The 23346-nt window shown below is 42.5% G+C and overlaps 1 protein-coding gene across 2 annotated transcripts; it reads left to right on the top strand.

Annotated features, from left to right (window-relative positions):
- Nucleotides 1-6710: 6710 nt before the first annotated feature.
- LOC125591433 (zinc finger CCCH domain-containing protein 13-like) lies at nucleotides 6711-9820 on the top strand. Of its 2 annotated transcripts, none has more exons than XM_048765655.1 (4): nucleotides 6711-6921; nucleotides 7015-7218; nucleotides 7561-7618; nucleotides 9580-9820. In XM_048765655.1, the coding sequence occupies exons 1-4, from the start codon at nucleotides 6716-6718 to the stop codon at nucleotides 9598-9600; spliced, it is 489 nt and encodes a 162-aa protein (XP_048621612.1). In that variant the 5' UTR covers nucleotides 6711-6715; the 3' UTR covers nucleotides 9601-9820. The 2 variants fall into 2 exon arrangements, with proteins under 2 accessions (XP_048621612.1, XP_048621611.1); XM_048765654.1 differs by lacking the exon at nucleotides 9580-9820 and adding an exon at nucleotides 8286-8531.
- Nucleotides 9821-23346: the final 13526 nt, after the last annotated feature.

Below are 23346 nucleotides of genomic sequence, written 5' to 3'. Positions count from 1 at the left end.
TAACCGCCATGTTTTGAGTTATGTTTCGGTCGTTTTAGTAAATCGATCATAACTTTCTAACCGTAGTGAATCTCGTGCATCCAAGGCCATCATCGTGTTCCTCTCGTCAAGACGAAGCCGTAGACACCAACCGCGTCGCGATCGGAGCCTGGACGAAGCCGTACGCGCCCCCCGAAGATTCGCCTCTGCGCGCGCGTGAGTTCCACGCGCGCCGCCGGACCACCGTCCTCCGCCGCAGCGCCGCCGCCGCCGGACCACCGTTCTCCGCCGCCGTCCGCCGCCGGCCAACTTTCCGGTAAGCCACCGCCGGATCTCCGCCGTCGCCGCCGGTGACCGACACCGGTGACTCGCCGGCGACTCGCTAACAACTCGGCCGAGTCGACCCGGTGAGTCAACTCGGTTGACTCGGTTAACCGGTTGTTACCGGTTTGAATGATTTCAATTCGGTTAGGCTAAACCGGTCGGTTTAAAATCAATTGGAAATCGGTTAGGATAACCGGATTAATTAATTAATTAATTAATTAATTAATTAATTAATTAATTAAATAATTAATCTTTGACCAGCGGGTTGACTTTTCCGTAAATACCCGTTTTAAAACCGTTCGAAAGGCGTTCTGACTCGAAATTTCGATCTGATTTCAGATTTGGAGTCCATTTGAGCAGCTGGAGTTCATATATACCACTTCTCTTCATTGCTAAGGTGAGGGCTACTCCGTTAAATCCCGAGCTAGTTTAGTACTACCGTTATGGAAAGTTTAGTTTCGAAACATGATCCGTCTCTGTGAATCGAGTCTGTTTGAGAGTCTTGCTTGTTTATTATTATTATTGATTGTTAAACCGGAAATAGGATAATAGAGGATTCAACGGTTGATTGAAATGATTGATGTTAAGAATTGTTATATATATGTATATATATGCGAGTCCATGTTTTGGAGATTTGCGGGGTGCAGAGACGTTTGCACTGGCTGCCTATGTTTGAGGAGTTTTGCGGGGTGCAGAGACGTTTGCACTGGCTGCCATGTTTGTGGAGATTTGCGGGGGTACAGAGACGTTTGTACTTACGACGCCTTAGAGATTTGCGGGGTGCAGTGTGGACTACTGTGCTAGCGACGCCTGTAGAGTTATATATATTTATATCCTTATGAGGAAATGTGATATGCTATTATCGCATTGGTTGTATCATGTCTAGTCCACTAGACATATGTGATTGTTCTGTGTGGTGTAATAGGCACCGTGATTGTCTCATGCTAGAGCTAGGCCTACATAGTTGTAGTGCTATGAACTGAGTCAGTGGTTTGCGGTTTAGCATCCCATACCTCACTGGGCGATTCCCCTGTCGCTCACCCCTCCTTATTTCCCCCTTTCAGGTGAGACCGATGAGCAGGAGTGATTTTCGGACCGGTGCTATTGGGCTTTTGGGCTTCTATCGTTTTATCGATTTTATCGTTATCGGGCCTCTAGGCCTTTGGACTTTTATCGTTATGGTATTTCGTATTTTGGATTCTCGGTTTATGTCGTACCTTATGTTTCGGATTTTATTTTATATTATGGAATTCATGCGTGGATGTGGACTTTCAAATATTTATATATGGATATTTAAGATATTTGTATTTATCGAAGTATTTTTACTATTTCGAAAGTGACGGGTGTCACATTTTGGTATCAGAGCGGGTTCCGTCCCGGCTCCGACCCGGGATGGCGATTTTTGGAGACCTGGTTTTATTCGGTTTTGACGGTTTTAAACGATTTCAAAATATTTTCAGGGATCTGGGAACTTTGAAAATAAAAATAAATAGCACCTTTCCGTTCGGTATCACTCCTTCTTAAATGTTGGTATCCACAGATCGGCATAAGTTAACTTTTTCGCTTTTCTTTCAGATGGCGCCCAGGAAGAGAGTTGTTCGTACTCAGACTGCCAGAGTTGCTAGAGAGGCTGAGGATGAGCATGTCCAGCCCGCAGTTCCGCAGCAGGCGGCTCCGCCTATTGATCAGGATGCTTTGAGACAGATGGTTCAGGATGCGGCTAGGCAGGCTGCACAGGAGACAGTCCAGCAAGCTGCCCAGGAGGCTGCCCGAATAGCTGCTCAGGAGGTTGCCAGACAGATGGCTGCAGTACAGCAGGGTCCGCAGATTCGCATGCAGCAGGCTCCACCAGTTCAGGTTCAGCATTATCATCAGGTTCCACATCAGCCGGCTCCAGTCCAGCAGTACCCTCAGGTTCCTGTTCAGCCGGTTCCAGGAGTTTTTCAGGTTCCACCGCCGCCACCTGCTTTCCCAGTTCAGGTGCCCGAGGTTGATGAGACATTTATCAGGGTGTTGGGACAGATGAAGTATGTGAGCTTGGAGCATTTCACTGGAACGACGGAACCTACAGTTGCTCACGATTGGAAGCACAATTTGGATAAGTGTTTGAAGACCATCTCGTGCCCACCAAGGCTCAAGCTAAACATCGCTGAGTTGTATTTGCGCGGAGATGCATCAATCTGGTGGGATGGAGTGAGATTGATGCACCGTGGCGAGCTGACATATGATGATTTTCTTTACGCGTTCAACAAGAAGTATTTTCCGAGGGAAGCTTTGCATGAGAAGAAGAATGATTTCGAGCATTTGAGACAGGGTGCAAAGTCTGTCAGGGAGTATGAGCGGGAGTTTAACCAGCTCCGCAGATTTGTGGGTAACAACATAGATGAGGAGGATCTGATCAGGAGGTTCTTAGATGGGATGCGAGTAGAGCTTCGTGGTAGGTGCAGTGTGGTTACCTACACCAGTTTGGAGGATCTGGTAGAGAAGGCGGCTGTGCAGGAGAAATGTATGGGTGAGGAGCAGAAGTTCTCCAAAGCAGTTCAGCCTAAGGCAGGAGGGGCTTCGGGGTCGCAGAAGAGGCCTTGGGAGCAGACTGGAGCACCCCGTTGTGGGCGTTGTCGTCGCCACCATTTTGGGGAATGTTTCCAGTGCTATAATTGCGATCAGTTTGGGCATCTTGCGAAGAACTGTAGGAAGCCACCACGAACTCAGGTTGCAACACCAGCAGCAGCAGTAGCACCAGCAGTGGCAACGAGGAACTGTTACGGCTGCAACCAGCCGGGTCACATCTACAGAGATTGTCCGAGGAGAGGCAATGCGGCACTTCCACCACCACCGAAGCGTCTAGCCATCGCTCCACGTGTCTTTGCAGTTGGAGATCCCCAGGGAGCTGAGCCGATAGCGGGTATGTGACTTTTTCATACTTGTTGTGTTTGAGTAATTTGGTTTGTGGATGCCATGTGTAGTTAGCAAAATCTTGTGTAGGATCGGTTTTGGTTGGAGGAAAGTCAGCTCACACCTTATTCGACACGGGAGCCTCTCATAGTTTTGTGAGTCCACGCTTAGCCCAGTCTTGGCCTTTTCGGGGTGTATTCGAACCGAAGGCTAAGAAGATTCAGACTGCCGGCACGGAGAGATTGGGAGCAGTCGGCGTCCATCGCAATGTACCAGTTATTCTTGGAGGAGTTGAGTTGCTCGGAGATTTGACGGAACTGGAGATGAGCTGCTACGATGTTATACTTGGAATGGATTGGTTGTCACGACATCAAGTAGTACTGGATTGTCCGAGAGCGAGAGTCCATATCCCCAGAGCAGAAGGGAAGATCATATTCCAGGGGATTAAGACGCACCATGGAATTTCCATTGTCTCCATGTTGCGCGCAGATGAGCTACTGGAGAGAGGAGCAGAAGGATTTTTGGCGACCATTTCGATGGTTAAGGAGGATGGTCAGCAGGAGCTGCATGACATTCCAGTGGTTTTCGAGTACGAAGACGTTTTTGAGGCTTTAAAAGGGCCGCCACCAGCTAGAGCAGACGTTCTTGCGATCGAGGTGGAGCCAGGAGCAACACCAGTTTCACGAGCCCCATACCGCCTTGCACCAGCTGAGATGGCGGAATTGAAGAAACAGTTGGAAGAGTTATCAGATAAGGGATTTATCAGGCCGAGTACTTCACCGTGGGGAGCACCAGTGTTGTTCGTGAAAAAGAAAGATGGGAGTTTCAGACTTTGTATCGACTATAGAGGTCTGAACAAAGTGACCATCAAGAATAAGTATCCGCTTCCGCGTATTGACGAGTTGTTGGACCAGTTGCAGGGAGCTTCTTGGTTCTCTAAGATTGACTTGGCATCGGGATACCACCAGATTGCGATAGCTGATGGAGATGTGCGGAAGACGGCCTTCCGTACACGCTATGGGCATTATGAGTTTGTGGTGATGCCATTTGGATTGACGAACGCACCGGCAGCGTTCATGAAGCTTATGAATGATGTGTTTCGGGAGCACTTGGATAAGTGTGTGATCGTTTTCATCGACGACATTTTGGTTTATTCTCGGAGTAGAGAAGAGCATGCTGAGCATTTGAGGGTTGTGCTGGATAAGCTTCGGGAACACCAGTTGTTTGCCAAGCTGAGTAAGTGTAGCTTTTGGCAGAGGAAGATTGGATTTTTGGGCCATGTGATTTCAGAAGCAGGAGTTGCCGTAGATCAGGAGAAGATTACCGCCATTTCAGAGTGGCCGACGCCAAAGAATGCTACGGAGATCCGCAGTTTTCTCGGTTTGGCGGGGTACTACAGGAAGTACGTCAAGAGTTTTGCTAGCATTGCAAAGCCAATGACGAAGCTGACGGGCAAAGACGTCAAGTTTGATTGGTCAGACGATTGCTCGAGGAGTTTCACTGAGTTAAAGCGACAGCTGACCCATGCGCCCGTTTTGGTACTCCCGAGGCCAGGGATACCATATGAGGTTTACACTGATGCGTCAGGCACTGGTTTAGGATGTGTATTGATGCAGGAAGGTCAGGTCATTGCATATGCATCACGTCAGTTGAGGCCTCACGAGGTCAACTATCCTACGCATGATTTAGAGTTAGCAGCAGTTGTATTTGCACTGAAGATCTGGAGATCATATTTATATGGGGAGAAGGTGAAGATCTTCACGGACCATAAGAGTTTGAAATATATCTTCACTCAGGCGGATTTGAATTTGAGGCAGCGTAGGTGGGTCGAGTTGTTAGCAGACTACAACCTGGATATTGCTTATCATCCGGGAAAAGCTAATCAAGTAGCAGATGCCTTGAGCAGGCGCAGGAGCGATGTTTCAGGAACCAAGGAGGTTCAAGAGTTTACTAGGACACTTGCTAGTCTCAAATTGTGTGCCACTACCGTGGAAGGTGAGGCAGTTGGCCTCGAGGCTGTGGAGCAAGCAGATTTGTTATGGAAAGTGCGTAAGGCTCAGGATGCTGATAAGGCTTTGTGTAAGCAGATCGAGATTGAGAGTATTGGATATCATACAGCTTCGAGTGGGATGTTCATGTATCGGAACCGGGTTTGTGTGCCTAATGATGAGTTGTTAAAAAAGGAAATCTTGCAGCAGGCACACCACTCGCGTTTCTCTATTCATCCAGGAAACACCAAGATGTACAAGGATCTCAAGCGTTATTATCATTGGCTTGGCATGAAGAGGGATGTTGCTTCATTTATATCGCAGTGTCAGACGTGTCAGATGGTCAAGGCCGAGCATCAGGTGCCTAGCGGGTTATTGCAGAACCTGCCATTGCCAGAGTGGAAATGGGACATGGTAACTATGGATTTTGTGACGGGGTTGCCAACCACCTTAGGAGGAAAGAATGCCATCTGGGTAATCGTGGATAGACTTACCAAGTCAGCCCATTTTCTAGCTATTAAGAAGACGGACAAAGCTGATCAGTTAGCACAGACTTACATCAGCGAGATTGTGAGATTGCATGGAGTTCCTGTCAGCATTGTATCAGATCGAGATACAAAGTTTACGTCCGAATTTTGGAGAGCCTTCCAGAAGGCGCTTGGGACGAAAGTGCATATGAGTACGGCTTATCACCCGCAGACAGACGGTCAGTCAGAGAGGACGATTCAGACTTTGGAGGATATGCTTAGAGCTTGTGTTTTGGATTGGGAAGGGAGTTGGGCAAAGTACCTACCCCTAACGGAGTTCGCCTACAATAATAGTTATCACTCGAGCATTAAGATGGCACCATATGAGGCTCTTTATGGTAGGCCTTGTCGCACACCGCTTTGTTGGACCGAAGTGGGGGAGCGACGTGAGATAGAACCTGCAATGGTTCAAGAGACAGTTGAGCAGGTTGAGATGCTTAAGATGCGGCTTAGGGAAGCCCATGACCGTCAGAAGAGTTATGCAGATAAGCGGCGTAAAGATTTGGAGTTCCAGGTTGGCGACCTGGTATACCTGAAAATGAGGACATTTCAAGGAGGATCTAAGACTCGGAAGCTGAAGAAGCTTAAACCGAGATATATGGGACCATATCCCATTTTGGAGCGAATTGGAGCAGTTGCTTACCGATTGGATTTATCCGAAGAGTTATCAGATTTCCATGACGTGTTTCATGTTTCGGTTTTGAGGAAAGTCGTGAGAGAACCAGAGCTCATTTTGCAGCAGCCGCCCAGTGACCTTGGTAGGAATTTGCGTGCGCCGTGTCAGCCAGTAGAGCTATTGGATCGCCAAGTGAAAGCAGATGATGGTATGATGACTATGTTGGTCAAAGTTCGTTGGGAGAGAGATGGTATTCAGGAAGAAACTTGGGAGTCCGAGCCCCAGATGAGGATTGATTATCCGGAGCTTTTCCGGGTTGACATTGGACATGACAACTTATGAATTGAATTCGGGGACGAATTCCTTGTAAGTAGGGGAGAATTGTAATGACCCCAACCCTAGGCTTTGCCCAAGGGTCAAGTCATTTTTCTTTAAAGAGAGAGAGAGAGAGAGAGAGAGAGAGAGAGAGAGAGAGAGAGAGAGAGAGAGAGAGAGAGAGAGAGAGAGAGGAGAGCTCACCAAGAGTCCTCGCCGGAGCCACCGCACGCCAGGACGTCATCAAGCTCGTCATCACCATCAACCGCAGCTCGAGGTAACCGGAAACCGCCATGTTTTGAGTTATGTTTCGGTCGTTTTAGTAAATCGATCATAACTTTCTAACCGTAGTGAATCTCGTGCATCCAAGGCCATCATCGTGTTCCTCTCGTCAAGACGAAGCCGTAGACACCAACCGCGTCGCGATCGGAGCCTGGACGAAGCCGTACGCGCCCCCCGAAGATTCGCCTCTGCGCGCGCGTGAGTTCCACGCGCCGCCGTCGGACCACCGTCCTCCGCCGCAGCGCCGCCGCCGGACCACCGTTCTCCGCCGTCGCCGCCGGCCAACTTTCCGGTAAGCCACCGCCGGATCTCCGCCGTCGCCGCCGGTGACCGACACCGGTGACTCGCCGGCGACTCGCTAACTCGGCCGAGTCGACCCGGTGAGTCAACTCGGTTGACTCGGTTAACCGGTGGTTTGACCGGTTTAAATCGATTTCGATTCGGTTAGGCTAAACCGGTCGGTTAAAATCAATTGAAAATCGGTTAGGATAAACCGGATTAATTAATTAATTAATTAATTAATTAATTAATTAATTAAATAATTAATCTTTGACCAGCGGGTTGACTTTTCCGTAAATACCCGTTTTAAACCGTTCGAAAGGCGTTCTGACTCGAAATTTCGATCTGATTTCAGATTTGGAGTCCATTTGAGCAGCTGGAGTTCATATATACCACTTCTCTTCATTGCTAAGGTGAGGGCTACTCCGTTAAATCCCGAGCTAGTTTAGTACTACCGTTATGGAAAGTTTAGTTTCGAAACATGATCCGTCTCTGTGAATCGAGTCTGTTTGAGAGTCTTGCTTGTTTATTATTATTATTGATTGTTAAACCGGAAATAGGATAATAGAGGATTCAACGGTTGATTGAAATGATTGATGTTAAGAATTGTTATATATATGTATATATATGCGAGTCCATGTTTTGGAGATTTGCGGGGTGCAGAGACGTTTGCACTGGCTGCCTATGTTTGAGGAGTTTTGCGGGGTGCAGAGACGTTTGCACTGGCTGCCATGTTTGTGGAGATTTGCGGGGGTACAGAGACGTTTGTACTTACGACGCCTTAGAGATTTGCGGGGTGCAGTGTGGACTACTGTGCTAGCGACGCCTGTAGAGTTATATATATTTATATCCTTATGAGGAAATGTGATATGCTATTATCGCATTGGTTGTATCATGTCTAGTCCACTAGACATATGTGATTGTTCTGTGTGGTGTAATAGGCACCGTGATTGTCTCGTGCTAGAGCTAGGCCTACATAGTTGTAGTGCTATGAACTGAGTCAGTGGTTTGCGGTTTAGCATCCCATACCTCACTGGGCGATTCCCCTGTCGCTCACCCCTCCTTATTTCCCCCTTTCAGGTGAGACCGATGAGCAGGAGTGATTTTTCGGACCGGTGCTATTGGGCTTTTGGGCTTCTATCGTTTTATCGATTTTATCGTTATCGGGCCTCTAGGCCTTTGGACTTTTATCGTTATGGTATTTCGTATTTTGGATTCTCGGTTTATGTCGTACCTTATGTTTCGGATTTTATTTTATATTATGGAATTCATGCGTGGATGTGGACTTTCAAATATTTATATATGGATATTTAAGATATTTGTATTTATCGAAGTATTTTTACTATTTCGAAAGTGACGGGTGTCACAGTGCTCTTCATGGGAAGGCTTCAAAGTATCTCCTTTCACAGCTGGCACTCACACTTTCTCGTTCGACACAAACCCATGCGAATATTTCCATCAGGGGAAAATCAAAGCATCAACACTCCCCCTCTCGGTGTTGGTGGCCATCGAAATGTTCAACTCCCTGAACGCACTCTCAGAGGACGGCAGCCTTGTGATGATGCCCCTGTGGGTGAACCCGTGGCTGCTCCTAGCGATGGTTGTGTCATTTGGGCTCCACTTTGTGATACTATATGTGCCGTTCTTGGCTCAGGTGTTTGGGATAGTGCCGCTGAGCTTGAACGAGTGGCCGCTGGTGTTGGTTGTGTCGCTTCCGGTGATTCTGATAGATGAAGTTCTCAAGTTTGTAGGAAGGTTGACCAGTGGCTACCGCTACTCGCCTCGCATTCCATCCGCTAAGCAAAAGGCGGAGTAAGAATAAATAATTGAAACTCATTATTATTGTTAGACTCTAGTTTTAGCTGAAATTCACTTTGTTGCTCAACTCAAATCAGCTTCATTGGTAATTTTTTTAATTTCTTCTAAACGAGAATTTTTGGTTTGATAAAATGGTCTCATTTTGGTTCATGGACATGGGCCAACACAAAGCCCGAAACGAAAAAATGAATGTCTCAACCAGCAAAGCTCATTCATTGTTGTGTTTCTATACTTGTTCTCGATGGGTACGTGTCCTTGCGATTGTGTTGCAATGAATGAAACAGACTCTGTTTGATAAATCATAACCGTTTGAATAGTACAAATGCAACAAAAAGATGTCCATTAATATCATATTGTTGAAGAGAAATAACACAAAAAGACACTATGATTGTAGTAGCTTCTTTCAAGATTCACTGCCTTCACTATATATATATGTTCTTGGAACTTTTAGCTCTAGTTCGATCACTCTAGCTGCAATGTGTATATTTATGTATCATGTATTATCATGTATTTATGTGCACGTGTTAGGTATTTTTGTGTGTGTGTGTGTGTGTAGTTTACAGGAACAAAAGATTAAGGAGTAAGCTTTTGCACAGATATAAAAAGCTTGAGAAGGAAGAAAAGCTGATGGGGGACGGTGCAATTAATTGACAAGGAATCAGATTCCCACACCACTAATGTTCTTACTTTTTGTTTCCTGTCCTTATCACTTCTTCCACGTTTTATGTCTACTATTAGTATCAATTATTACCATCAACTAGTAATTAATTAAAACATTAAGATTTGCATTTACTTAACGACCTCACATACTACAAACCTAAAAACGAATCCTGTAAAACCAGTAACTCATTCTATTTTTATATTATTCAAAACTTAACATCATATTCAAGTTGGGTTGAAGCGTTCGCAGGGGCGGAGCCAGATAAAATATTTGTGGGGGGCAAAATAAAATTATGCATAGAATTAAAGATAGGTTTGTTAAAAGATAGGGGGGCAAATTGAAAACTAGTCAATGTTTTACACTGAATCTTTAAAATGAGTTGGGGACAGCTGCCCCCTGTTATTCAATGTGGCTCCGCCACTGAGCGTTCGAGTTATATAATTTGGAGGATGATGAATGCATCATTTGACAAAATGATTTTTCTTCAAACTCATAAGGATGAAACATCAAAACAAAGCTCAAAGTGAACAAATGGTTCACACACAATATTTACATGAACTTTAAATATAGTTACGTGGTAACCCGTAACCACATATTGACATATTATAACACTACAAAAAAACAGCGGCATACTGAGGGAAAAAATCGTCGGTATGTCGTCGGAATAACGCTATTCCGACGACATACCGACGAAAAAAATCCTCGGAAATTCATCTTTCCTCGGAAATCCCTCGGAAATTTCCGACGGAATTCCGAGGAAACCCTATTTCCTCGGAATTTTTGAGGACCACAAGTTCGTCGGAAATTCCTCGGAATATTCTGAGGAAGATGTCGTCGGAATATTCCGAGGGATAAACTTTCTCGGAATATTTCCAAAATTAAAAAAAAAATTATAAATTTTTTTTTTAATTGAAATTCGAAAATATAAAATTAAAATTGAAATAAAAAACATATTTAAAATACAAAAAATAATAAAATAGTTTTTATAAATAAAAAAATGTTTTATAAATACAAAATTAGTTTTAATAAATATGAAATCATCTTTTTATAAATACAAAATAGTTTTTATAAATACAAAAAATAATAAAATAGTGTTTATAAATCAAAAAATGTTTTATAAATACAAAATTAGTTTTATAAATATAAATATTTTTATAGATATGAAATCATCTTTCTATAAATACAAAATAGTTTTTATAAATACAAAAAATAATAAAATAGTGTTTATAAATCAAAAAAAATATTTTATAAATACAAAATTAATTTCAAAATATGAAATCATCTTTTATAAATCCAAAAAACAAATTTATATACAAAGAACGGTTTGTATATTTAAAAATAGTTTTTATAAATACAAAAATAAAAAAAATAGTGTTTATAAATCAAAAAAATGTTTTATAAATACAAAATTAGTTTTAATAAATATAAATATTTTTATAAATATGAAATCATCTTTTATAAATCCAAAAATCGAATTTATATACAAAAAACGTTTTGTAAAATCGAATTTATATAGAAAAACGTTTTGTAAATAAAAAAATAATGAACAATTTATAAAAAAAGTTCTAAATCAATTCAACACAACCAAATCACAATTCTAAACCTATTACACAACAAATCACAATCCTACCCAATCACCCTAACAAAAATCTATCAAAAACCTTCTAAAATCATCAAATCTACTTAAAAACCTAACAAATAGGACCTAAGAGAGTGGGATAGGGTCCTTACATGATTTGTAAGAGAATGGAAAGGATTCGCCGGAGAGATCGTTGCGAGAGAAGGTGGAGAACGCCGGAAGGAGAGAGAGATCGCCGGAGAGAAAGAAGAGAGAAATGGGGAAGAAGATGCGTTTCGAGTTTATAAAACCTTGGGTCCGACGGATATTTTCCGTCGAAATTCCCTCAGTATTTTCAATTTCAATTTTCGCGAAATATTTGGCGGCTTGTTTGCCCGGTTAAATGAAAATATTCCGAGGAAATTCCGACGGCCACTTAAATATCCGTCGGAATTTCCTCGGGATATTTTCATTAATTCGAGGAAAAAGAATATCCTGTGCATGTATTTCTATTAATTTATATTGTTCCTCGGAATTTCCTCGGAATATTCCGAGGAAATACCGAGGAAATACCGAGGAACTAGTGTTTGGGGTTTCAAAACATCAATTTTTTTTGCCGTATTTCATTTCTTATACAATTGTAATGCATACCATTGAGGATTCTTTGTATAGATGAGCATAAACCATGAAATAACAAATTTCAAAACGAATTGTAAGTATTCCCTTTACCGTTTATTAAAGTGTATAAGTGTTTCTCTTATGTTGTGGGGATTTCGTTCATACAATCGGAAAAAGTGTTTATTATAGGGTAAGGAACAAATTTTTGACTTCATAATGAACGTAAGACACTTAATAAGGGTTATATAGGTGTTATTCAAACCGCAAAACGTTGTTTTCGGTTTAAAACCCCTATTTCCTCGAAATTTCCTCGGAATATTCCGAGGGAATTCCGAGGAAACCCTTTTCTTCCTCGGAATTCCGTTGAAATATTCCGAGGAAATTCCGAGGAACTAGTGTTTGGGGTTTCAAAACGTCAATTTTTTTTTTAAACGGATCGATCGATGGATATATGTCCAAAAACGCATCGATCGATCAGGAAGATGGACCAAAGCGTAACAATGTGATCGATCGATGAGATTATCCCATCGATCGATCGAGGATATCAAGTGTTCCTCGGAATTTCCTCGGAATATTCCGAGGAAATTCCGAGGAACTAGTGTTTGGGGTTTCAAAATCTCGAATGTTTTTTTATAAACGGATCGATCGATAGATTTATGTCCAAAAACGCATCGTTCGATCACTAAGATGGACCAAAGCGTAACAATGTGATCGATCGATGAGATTATCCCATCGATCGATCGAGGATATCAAGTGTTCCTCGGAATTTCCTCGGAATATTCCGAGGAAATTCCGAGGAACTAGTGTTTGGGGTTTCAAAATCTCGAATGTTTTTTTTATAAACGGATCGATCGATGGATTTATGTCCAAAAACGCATCGATCGATCACTAAGATGGACCAAAGTGTAACAATGTGATCGATCGATGGGTATATGTCCAAAAACGCATCGATCGATCACTAGTTCGTCGGAATTTCCTCGGAATTTTGTAAAATCCCTATAATATTTCCTCGGAATTCATCGGTTTTTTCCGAGGAACACATTTTTCCTCGAAATTTCCTCGGAATATTCTGACGGATTGATATTTCCTCGGAATTCCGTCGGTATATTCCGAGGAAATTCTGAGGATTTCATTTTCCATCAGAATATCCGTCAGAATACCGCTGTTTTCTTGTAGTGTAAACAAACGAGAGAGACTCTTGAATATTCATTTTTCCAATATGTTATTGTTAATTTTCATTATGGGTAAACTAAACATTTATGATGAGAAAAAATACAATAACATTTTAAATGACATTTAATTTGAAGGCAAAACTCTAGGAAACAACAAAATATAATGAAATGGATGGATTATATAGTTTTATATGTAGAATTGGCATATTATTATGTTATCTAGTTTTCTTTTTCATAAAGTAGAAAACCAGAGATTCTTAGACCATATATATATATATATCAGTGATATCATATCACACAATTAAGTAATTAACTTTACACGAAACACATTTTCTGAGGAAATGCCGCAAAGGTAACTTAATCTCAAACGAGCATTTATCAAATTTAAAGGGTGAAAGAAGACGAAGAATAATGATAAGAGTATACATAATGGTTTGGTACATGTAAAGGTGGTCGTGATGGATTCATGCATGAACGTCCTTTTATCATTTTTTCGTTTATTGAGAAAACAAAACTTATTCGCGGTGGAGAGTTTTGCCCCACTCGAAGCAGTGTGTTATAATAATGCTGCAAGTAGGCTATCTTTGACGGCCCCTTTCTGAAAAAGTGGTTTCACAATTTATAAACCAAACGAGTCATGACGTCAAAGAAAAACAAAACGAGTGATCAATGAAGAGATAAGAGAAAGATTAAAAAGAGAAAAAGGGAAAGAGTAGAGAAAATGTAGCGAGACAAACTGCAAAATGTAAAGCTATTTTAACAAGTAGTACGTTTTGTTACATAATACTTTGGCCTATAAATAAAAGTTGGAGTCGCAAACGAACGACTCTTTTCACTTTGAAATAAAATTTCATAATCAACTACAAGACCCGTGTGTTGTATTTTCTTCTAGCAAGTATATGAATTTTTTTCTTTTGTAATGATTGTGTAGTCCTTATACTACTAACTAAACATTCATTAAGTAAATACGCTGAAAAACAATAATATAAAAATACATCTAGCTACAATTTACATCGTTTAGAGCAGCATTAACCGGGGTGCTTACCCCGGTGCTTAGCTTTTAAAAAAAAAAAAAATGGAAACAGAGCGCTTGTTTAAGCGCAGGAAGCGCCGGTTGTTTCCACTGTTCGCGGGCCCCACTGACACGTGGCGGCCCGCGAATGGTTCATTTTTAATTTTTTTTTTTAATCAGCCAAAAACCAAAAAAAAAATAAAAAAAAATTAAGCACCCCAAATGGGGTGCTATGGTTAATTATGCTCTTAGTTCATAATGTTGAATTCCTATACTTTAATCATTTAACATTAACATATATGGAATCAACTTCCTAAAATACCAATTTTTATAACAGAAAAAAAAAATTTGCCTTATTTTTAAGATGATCTAATTTAATAAAGGGAAGTTTACTCAAACATTACATATTTTAGGACAATTGACTAGAACCATACAAATCTTTTTTTATTACTGTCATTTTTTTAATACCAAGCGTGCATTTTTTTTATGTTATGAGAAAAAACATATTTAGAAGAATGCAACTACTTTTTAGTGCCACATAAGCAAAAAACCGGCGCCACATAGGAATTCGGTTCCGTGTTTTCATTAAGTCAGTCGTAAAACGCTATATACGTCGTTATGGCTGAGTTATTGCTACGTTGCGGCTGAATTAAACAACATGGCTGACTTAAGAGAAAACATCTGATTTAAGAACATAAGCCAGCTGTTAGTTACGGCTGATTTACAGAAATCTGGCTGATTTATGGGATAACGACTAACTTACGTACACGCGTTACGGCTGACTTATACATCGGAGATTTGATTTCTGGAAAATTCGGTTGAGTTATAGTTAAGACATGGGTGGATTATGTTTCCACGGCTAAGTCAATGAACATCGACTGGCTGAGTTATTGAATTTACAACCGACATATGGATTGTTGTTACGACTGAGTTATATTTAATCAGCCATAATTGGATGGATTAACAGTAAACTCAGCTTATTTACGGCTGATATATTAGCGAAAGATTAATTACTAGAATATCATTCGTTTGACGGTTGATTTATTTGACGATACGACTAACTTATGATTTTGCATCCTAATTACGGCTTATTTATTAGCAAAAGATTAATTACTGAAATAGTATCCACGTTTCGGCTGACTTACATTGTACATGAGGGCTTGTTGGGGTCAAAATCGGTCACGACGGAATCAATGTCTGAAAGTCCGTAAAAATCGGCATGAACGTTTTTACGAAAACTAAATCTTTGGAAAAGATTTATTCTTACGAAGAGCCATGTGGAAGAAACACGAGACATCGGAGAAAAGCCCGAAAAAGGTCGCACGGTCGCTACGTAGCGATCGAGCTCGAGCAAAGCTCGGTCGCCACGTAGCGACCGAGCACACGTCCCGCTCGGTCGCTACGTAGCGCTCAAGCCAAGCTCGGTCGCTACGTAGCGACCGAGTGTCTGTCTCGCTCGGTCACTACGTAGCGACCGAGCTCGAGCCAAGCTCGTTCGCTACGTAGCGACCGAGCATCCATCCCGCTCGTTCGCTACGTAGCGACCGAGCTTGAGCCAAGCTCGGTCGCTGTGTAGTGACCGAGCGGGACGTAGCGACCGAGCTTGGCTTGAGCTCGGTCGCTACGTAGCAACCGAGCGTCCGTCCCGCTCGGTCGCTATGTAGCGACCGAGCTCGAGCCAAGCTCGGTCGCTACATAGCGAACGAGCGTGCGTTCCGTTCGGTTGCTACGTAGCGACCGAGCTCTTCTGAAACGTCGATACGACACGAATCCATGTATTCTCGTCTACCCTTCGATGCGTCTCCCGAAGACCGTAGCGAACCCATTTCATGTTTTCCGCCATTTGAAGTCATCAATCAAACTTTACGATAAAAACCGCGGAAAGTTCATTTTTATCGAAAGAAGTCGTAATAAACGTTTCAAGTCGAAAGACGGCCCAAAGGGACCTAAGGCATGACTCGAAGCCCACCTTACGATTTCTTAACCAGCAGCCCGTAAACCGTGGGACGGTTTACGCTTGGTTCGCAAGGAAAGATAAATGTCAAGTTTCCGCAGATAAATACGAAATTTTGAAGATAATTACGAAGATCGGGAAAATGGAATATCTCCATTTTTAGGCTATGACGGCTTAAGGGCAGAAGGGGAAAAGCGTAAACCGACCTAGGAGCGAGTATATAAGGAGTCCTAGGCGAGAGGCATGAGGGACAACTTTTTTAACTCAGAACTCTCGGCACTTAGAAACTCTGAGGCATTATTCTCGACATGCTCTGTTTCCATGACTGGCACCCGATTACCAGACGAACGTGCACAAGCAGTTCGATCTCTTGGTTCACTCTTGAACTACGTTCGGCTTGATCCTCGAAAGGGGTACGTAGGCAGCCTTTCATAAGGTTCAGTCCGAAATCAATCAAAAACATTTTCTGTATTTTCTTTGTCTTTTGTTATCGAGCTACGAGTCAACTAGGTTTGAGCTTTTAGCCCGCTAGAACTAGGTAACTCGCTGACAGCCTTTGCGGCCAAAGCTTTTATGATCTCTTGTAATGATTGCAACGCTCTTACGCGGACTCGAAATAAGATCTACTGTTTTCTCTAAAATCGCAGTTCGTAACAACGCTGGTAAGAAAACTCCAGCCGACACTGCGCCTATGGCCAACGCCTATGCAAACGCCACAGTTCTTGAGAAAATCGAAAACCTTGCTGCGACTTTTTGCCACAGGAAGTGCTCGTGATTTCTCTTTTTAAACATAAAGGGAAATGATAAATCTTATCAAACCCCGTAAGTTTGGCTCATTACTGAACAAAAGAAATCTCAATGCGTAAGGATTTTACCAAAACACGTTTTCCGAAAACATTTCAGAAGGGTAAAACTTGTTCTCCCAAAAACCAAAGAAAACCCCTAGGTTAATCGCGGAAAAAGAAAGCACAACAAATCGATTACACAGCTCGGTCGCTACGTAGCGACCGAGCACGCACATAGCTCGGTCGCTACGTAGCGACCGAGCACGCACACAGCTCGGTCGCTACGTAGCGACCGAGCTCACACGGCTCGGTCGCTACGTAGCGACCGAGCTCACACGGCTCGGTCGCTACGTAGCGACCGAGCTCAAGCCAACTCTCCACTCGCTACGTAGCGACCTGTCAGGCCTAAAAAGGGTCCTCCTTTGCGTTCTCTTTTGAATCCTCATCGTAACGCTTTTCGTTTCGTCTCAATCGGAGTTTCCGTTGAGATTTTACGACGAAAACAAGTAGGACTCTTTTTGGCTTGCTTTCACTCGCTACGTAGCGATCTGTCAGACCTCAACTCACTACATAGCGACAATTCAGGCCTCATAAAAGTCCTCCTTTGCGTTCTCTTTTGAATTCTTATCGAAACGCTTTTCGTTTCGTCTCAATCGGATTTTCCGTTGAGATTTTACGTCGAAAACAAGTAGGACTCTTCTTGGCTTACTTCTACTCACTACATAGCGATCTGTCAGACCTCCAGCTCGCTACATAGTGACCTGTCAGGCCTCAAAAAGCTCCTCCTTTGTGTTCTCTTTTGAATCCCGATCGAAACGCTTTTCGTTTCATCTCAATCGGAGTTTCCGTTGAGATTTTACGACGAAAACAAGTAAGACTCGTCTAAACTCCTTCGCTTGCTCCTACTCGCCCTTACCTCCATCTTTGTGTTCTCCTTCAAATCTTGATCGAAACGTCTCTTGTTTCATCTCGATTGGAGTTACCATTGAAACTTTACGATAAAAAAAACCCCGCAAATACTAGTTTTCTCGCGTGGATTCAGATTAATCGTATAATACGGCAACGATTAACTTAACACCTTAGCCGCCTTAACTATACTATTACGTTGAACCTTTTTATTGACTTCGTATCAGTCAAGTTTGAAAGATAAATGTCAATTTTCAAAGGATAAACACCAATATCGAAAAAGGCGAACATACACAAGAAGAGGAAGGGGAAATGAGCAAGCAAAACTGAGAAGAGACAAAACTGCATCTTTGAGAGAACTAAGGTATTTGCGACTTGAAATTTTTGAAATCAGACTTGGAGTTTTCGTAGGAAATTACTAAGAAATAAAAACGCCTTTGAGACTGCCACAGAACTTTAGGGAACGTAAAACCTAGGTGGATAGTCTAGCGAACTAAGTCTTAGGTGATTTTTCCTGTCTCACTATATTGTCCCATAACTGTTCGTCCAGATCTTGCAAACCGATCTAAACTCTCCGAAAATCGAGAAACGATCGCCACGCATATCAAGCTCGCTTCCTAAGGAGAGAAAAAACTAGAGACATGAACGTCGTCTTAAAACCGATTCGTTTCTGGCAATTCTCTCGGAACCGACATATTCCAAGTCTTCAACCTGGAAACAACCAAATCACAGTCCAAGCGTCGTCTTCAAACCGACTCGGACTGTCGATCATTCTATTCCTCGAGAAAAAAGGGACGGAGTAGGTGCGTATACTATACTCGTATACTCCCATACTTCAAAAACATATTCAAACAATGCGATGTCTCGTCAAGATCAAGAAAACGCTTTCGACAAGAAAACGCTTTCGACAAAGCAAACTCTCGTAGAAATATGCGGAAAAATATTCATACAATGCGATGTCTCGTCAAGATCATCCTAAAAGCAAACGACAATCTGAGATTCGTCTAAACGCTAGGAACTGATCCAAACCATGTTGGAAAAATTCTCAAAGACTATACAGCATCTATCATCGCAATCATTCGTTTAGAAAACCTCTGCCAAACTTCAGAATGAAAGTCGATGATTTGCTGAAGTCATAAAGATCTTTTCCGATTTGATAAAACGAGTTTCGTATAAGAATCATTATACGAGAATTCTTCAGGCATCAAAGCATCACTCTCATTTTCCGTTGAACCAACCGACTCACGGAAAAACATCAAAAACATTTGCGACAAAGCAAAATCAAGAACAAAATTAACAGAAAATACGACAAAGAGAACACGTCCTCCCCGCTCGTCGACTAAGTCTATCACTGTTTAACTGATTCATTCAAGAAACCGGCAAAAACGTTTCGCGACTAGATCTCGGTGAAATAACCTTTGGTAAAACTCCATGAGTGACTCAGAGAAACTTTCACCGAAGAATAAAAACAAAAGCGAAAACGAAAACGTTTCTCAAAACTCTGCGGAAACATCGTTATTTTGACATCTCCATATGTCGCGTCAATTTAATAAATTCATAAAAACCGGTCGCCCGTTACTTACGCAAAAAATCCTTCGTATAATCAGATCATGTCATACGAAGTAACTTTCGAAAGTAAATGTAACAAGTTTTACGAAAAAGTACTTTCCTTATAGCAAAAAACCAAGATGTATGATCCGACATTGGACGACCAATATAAACTTTACTTCCTCGCACCACGATCTGAAAGGTCTCATTCTTTAGCCCAGCGACTCACTGGCATCCGCTCTAATTCCGCTTGGTCACGTCCAAGTAGGAAATCACCCCGCAACTGACTCCGCACGGGCTCTGTATCGAGCTTCTTAGGCTTTATCTCTCTCGGAAACAAAGGAAACAACTTCCATACGAATAAAGGAAACATTATACGAAACTTTCATCGTATAAATTAACCTTAAAGTGAAAAAATGTTTTCTACCACCATGGGCATACTCGGCCTATCAATATCGATAAACGCCATTCGTCACTCGCCCAATTACGCCTTTCCTTCGAAGCCGAACTAGGTTACAGCATCCCCTTTAAGGACGATTCTAACCGACTTGACCTTTTTGACAGCACGAAAGTGTCATGGTCTAATCCTTTGGCAACAATGTCCTTGGCTATAAAGCTGAGCACAGCCTTCATGCAAAGCCAAAACAATTGAGCGACCACCACTCGAATAACTTGACGGCTAAACGGTAATCCGGAATTTGTCTTGAAATGTCAAGTAACGATTACACAAACAATTATCGTACCACCCAAAAACGGGAATCATACGGTAAATTCGTCATAACAAAACTCAGTCCTAACAACCAAACAGTTAACGGAAATGTTCCACTTGTCAAAAATCGACCAAGTTCCATATACTACGATTCACTTTAAGCCCGCTGTGTTTTACTCGTAAAATGCGGCATGTAAGGAAAACTCATTACAGAGCTCCTATAGCTATACGGAACATCCTCAAATAGACACGAAAGAAATCTCGGAAGGCCAACACCACACAAAGCACAGTATAAGAGGATGCCTCTTTCCGGGGACAGATTTACGCGACCCCTTGGTCCTAACTCCTCGATCGCAAATCAAATCCAAACAGGAACCACAATTCTGGCTGCGAACATCCGTAGTCAAACCAGAATGTTTCCCAAACGCAGGGCTAAGACTAATCCCTTGCAACATCGTGAAACATCTTCAAGCCTGCGAACGTTTCAAGCACGAAACGCGGCATACGAAAGAATAACAAATTTTCAGCATCGCGAGACGTCGCCGACGCTTGAAGATTCGTTCTTCGACGAAATTTCCTTCCTCGATAAAAACACTTTCTTGGAAGACCAGACAGTCACACGCACTAACATCTTCTCAAAACATATCTTTCGCGAAGACTCAAAACGGTAATTTTAACCATTAAGTTTGTTGTTGATCACAACAAACTCTTAACGTCCTAAACAGACTTAGCCATCTCGTAGAGATGACTCTCGTACATCCGACATAATGATAATAGCGCTATAAAAGAAACCCAAAATTTTTGGTCAGCACTTCCAGGAGGCTTAAAAATTGTCCTTGGAGAGATGCTCGGTTCCAACCATACAAGTCGTATAAGCCGAGAACCTATCGCGGACTTTAAATCGGTATGGAATCAGGATGAAACTGAAACGGGATACGTAAGTCGAATTAGTCATCGCACCCTCTAAAACCAGGAGTAAACCTAGGTCTTGCCCTAAACCCAGCGCACTGGTCTCTAACATCTCTAGGCATAGTATCAAAAACCTTGATACGAGATCCCAAAATTTGTCTCTTTGCCAATATTCGAGCTTCTTCAGAAATTCCGCAAGTTTACACACTGCGGAAAACTCTCGAAACAGATCACGGATATAGCAGTTCACACAGAGTTAGATTACGAGATGACAACTAGTAGTCTTCCTTCTACACCCATATAAAATGCCATCGGCAGCAACACGCCTGATAACCTCTACATAAAAACTAGACCGTAAAGGTCTCGCTAGAAAACTAGTCATACAAACCTTAACTCCAAGACGAACTACGAAAGGCTTGATCCCTTCAACAAGGGTACGTAGGCAGCCGTCATAAGGCGCAGCCCTAATCTTATCGCGTTCTACTTTTAGAAGAGCGAGAAGACCACATACCACAGACCTTTTCGACCATAAATTCCGCCTAATTCACCTAACTTGCCTAACTTGCCAAGCCACTCGCTAGAACCTCACGCTAGAAGCTCATGGTTAACAAGCTGGGGGGCTAACTGTTGGGGTCAAAATCGGTCACGACGGAATCAATGTCTGAAAGTCCATAAAAATCGGCATGAACGTTTTTACGAAAAATAAATCTTCGGAAAAGATTTATTCTTATGAAGAGCCCTACGGAAGAAACACAAGACATCGGAGAAAAGCCCGAAAAAGGTCGCACGGTCGCTACGTAGCGACCGAGCTCGAGCCAAGCTTGGTCGCCACGTAGCGACCGAGCACACATCCCGCTCGGTCGCTACGTAGTGACCGAACTCGAGCCAAGCTCGGTCGCTACGTAGCGACCGAGCGGGACGAGCGAGCATTCCGTTCGGTCGCTACGTAGCGACCGAGCTCTTCCGAAACGTCGATACGACACGAATCCATGCATTCTCGTCTACCCTTCGATGCTGTCTCCCGAAGACCGTAGCAAACCCATTTCATGTTTTCCGCCATTCGAAGTCATCAATCAAACTTTAAGATAAAAACCGTGGAAATTTCGTTTTTATCGAAAGAAGTCGTAATAAACGCTTCAAGTCGAAAGACGGCCCAAAGGGACCTAAGGCGTGACTCGAAGCCCACCTTACGTTTTCTTAACCAGCAGCCCGTAAACCGTGGGACGGTTTACGCTTGGTTCGCAAGGAAAGATAAATGTCAAGTTTCCGCAGATAAATACGAAATTTTGAAGATAATTACGAAGATCGGGAAAATGGAATATCTCCATTTTTAGGCTATGACGGCTTAAGGGAAGAAGGGGAAAAGCGTAAACCGACCTAGTAGCGAGTATATAAGGAGTCCTAGGCGAGAGGCATGAGGGACAGCTTTTTAGACTCAGAACTCTCGGCACTTAGAAACTCTGAGGCATTATTCTCGACATGCTCTGTTTCCATGACTGGCACCAGATTACCAGACGAACATGCACAAGCAGTTCGATCTCTTGGTTCACTCTTGAACTACGTTCGGCTTGATCTTCGAAATGGGTACGTAGGCAGCCTTTCATAGGTTCAGTCTGAAATCAATCAAAAACTTTTTTTGTATTTTCTTCGTCTTTTGTTATCGAGTTGCGAGTCAACTAGGTTTGAGCTTTTAGGCCGCTAGAACTAGGTAACTCGCTGACAGGCTTTGCGGCCTGTTGCAGGCTGGGATCCGGGCTGCTCAAGGCTTGACTGAGGTTCACGAGTTCAGACTGGACAGGTCGAACGGATGGCCACGGGATCGGCTGGACGAGTGCGATGGCGGAAGGGGGATCGGCCGATTTGTACCTGAAACAAAAGGAGGTGATTTTTATGAGTTTTATGAAATAAAAATGATGAACAGAGAGTATGTTAACTGAGAAATAAGGAACAGAAACAAATATGAATTTTTATGGGTTTTATTTCTAGTGGCCGATTTCTAAAAACAAAGATGCAATGGAACAAATAAAACAAGAGAAGGATAGAGATGGCTGATGGATTCAAGTTGTTGGACGTGTGTCTCTCTCAACAAGAACAGGGGATGGTTTGAAGGATAGATATGGATCCGATTCTCGCTGGACGTATGTCTCTCTCAAGATCAGACGGGAGATGAACTGGATCGAAGGACTCCACAAAGAACAATGGATCGGCTCTTTGATATGTCAGGCGGCTGCTCTCAATGGTTTCTCACAAATGAAAGACTTAGGGTTTCTTTGCTGAGCAAAAAAAATTTCATAAAAGACTTAGGCCAAAAATCGCCAACTACAAAGGGTTTTATAAGGTTTATCCCTTATGAGACTCAAAGATAAAAAGCCTTAAACAGGCTGGCCGAAAATTAAGGCTGAAACAATAGCCCAAAGTCTAAACCAAATAAATTAAAACAAACTAAAATAAACCAGACATCTGGTTGTCGGTTTGAGGAAGTCCCCATCAG

Source organism: Brassica napus, chromosome C8 (assembly GCF_020379485.1).
Source record: "Brassica napus cultivar Da-Ae chromosome C8, Da-Ae, whole genome shotgun sequence".
In the NCBI taxonomy this organism is placed as follows: Eukaryota; Viridiplantae; Streptophyta; class Magnoliopsida; order Brassicales; family Brassicaceae; genus Brassica; species Brassica napus.
Note: the sequence above shows the minus strand (reverse complement) of the source record. Positions and strands in the feature narration are given on the sequence as shown.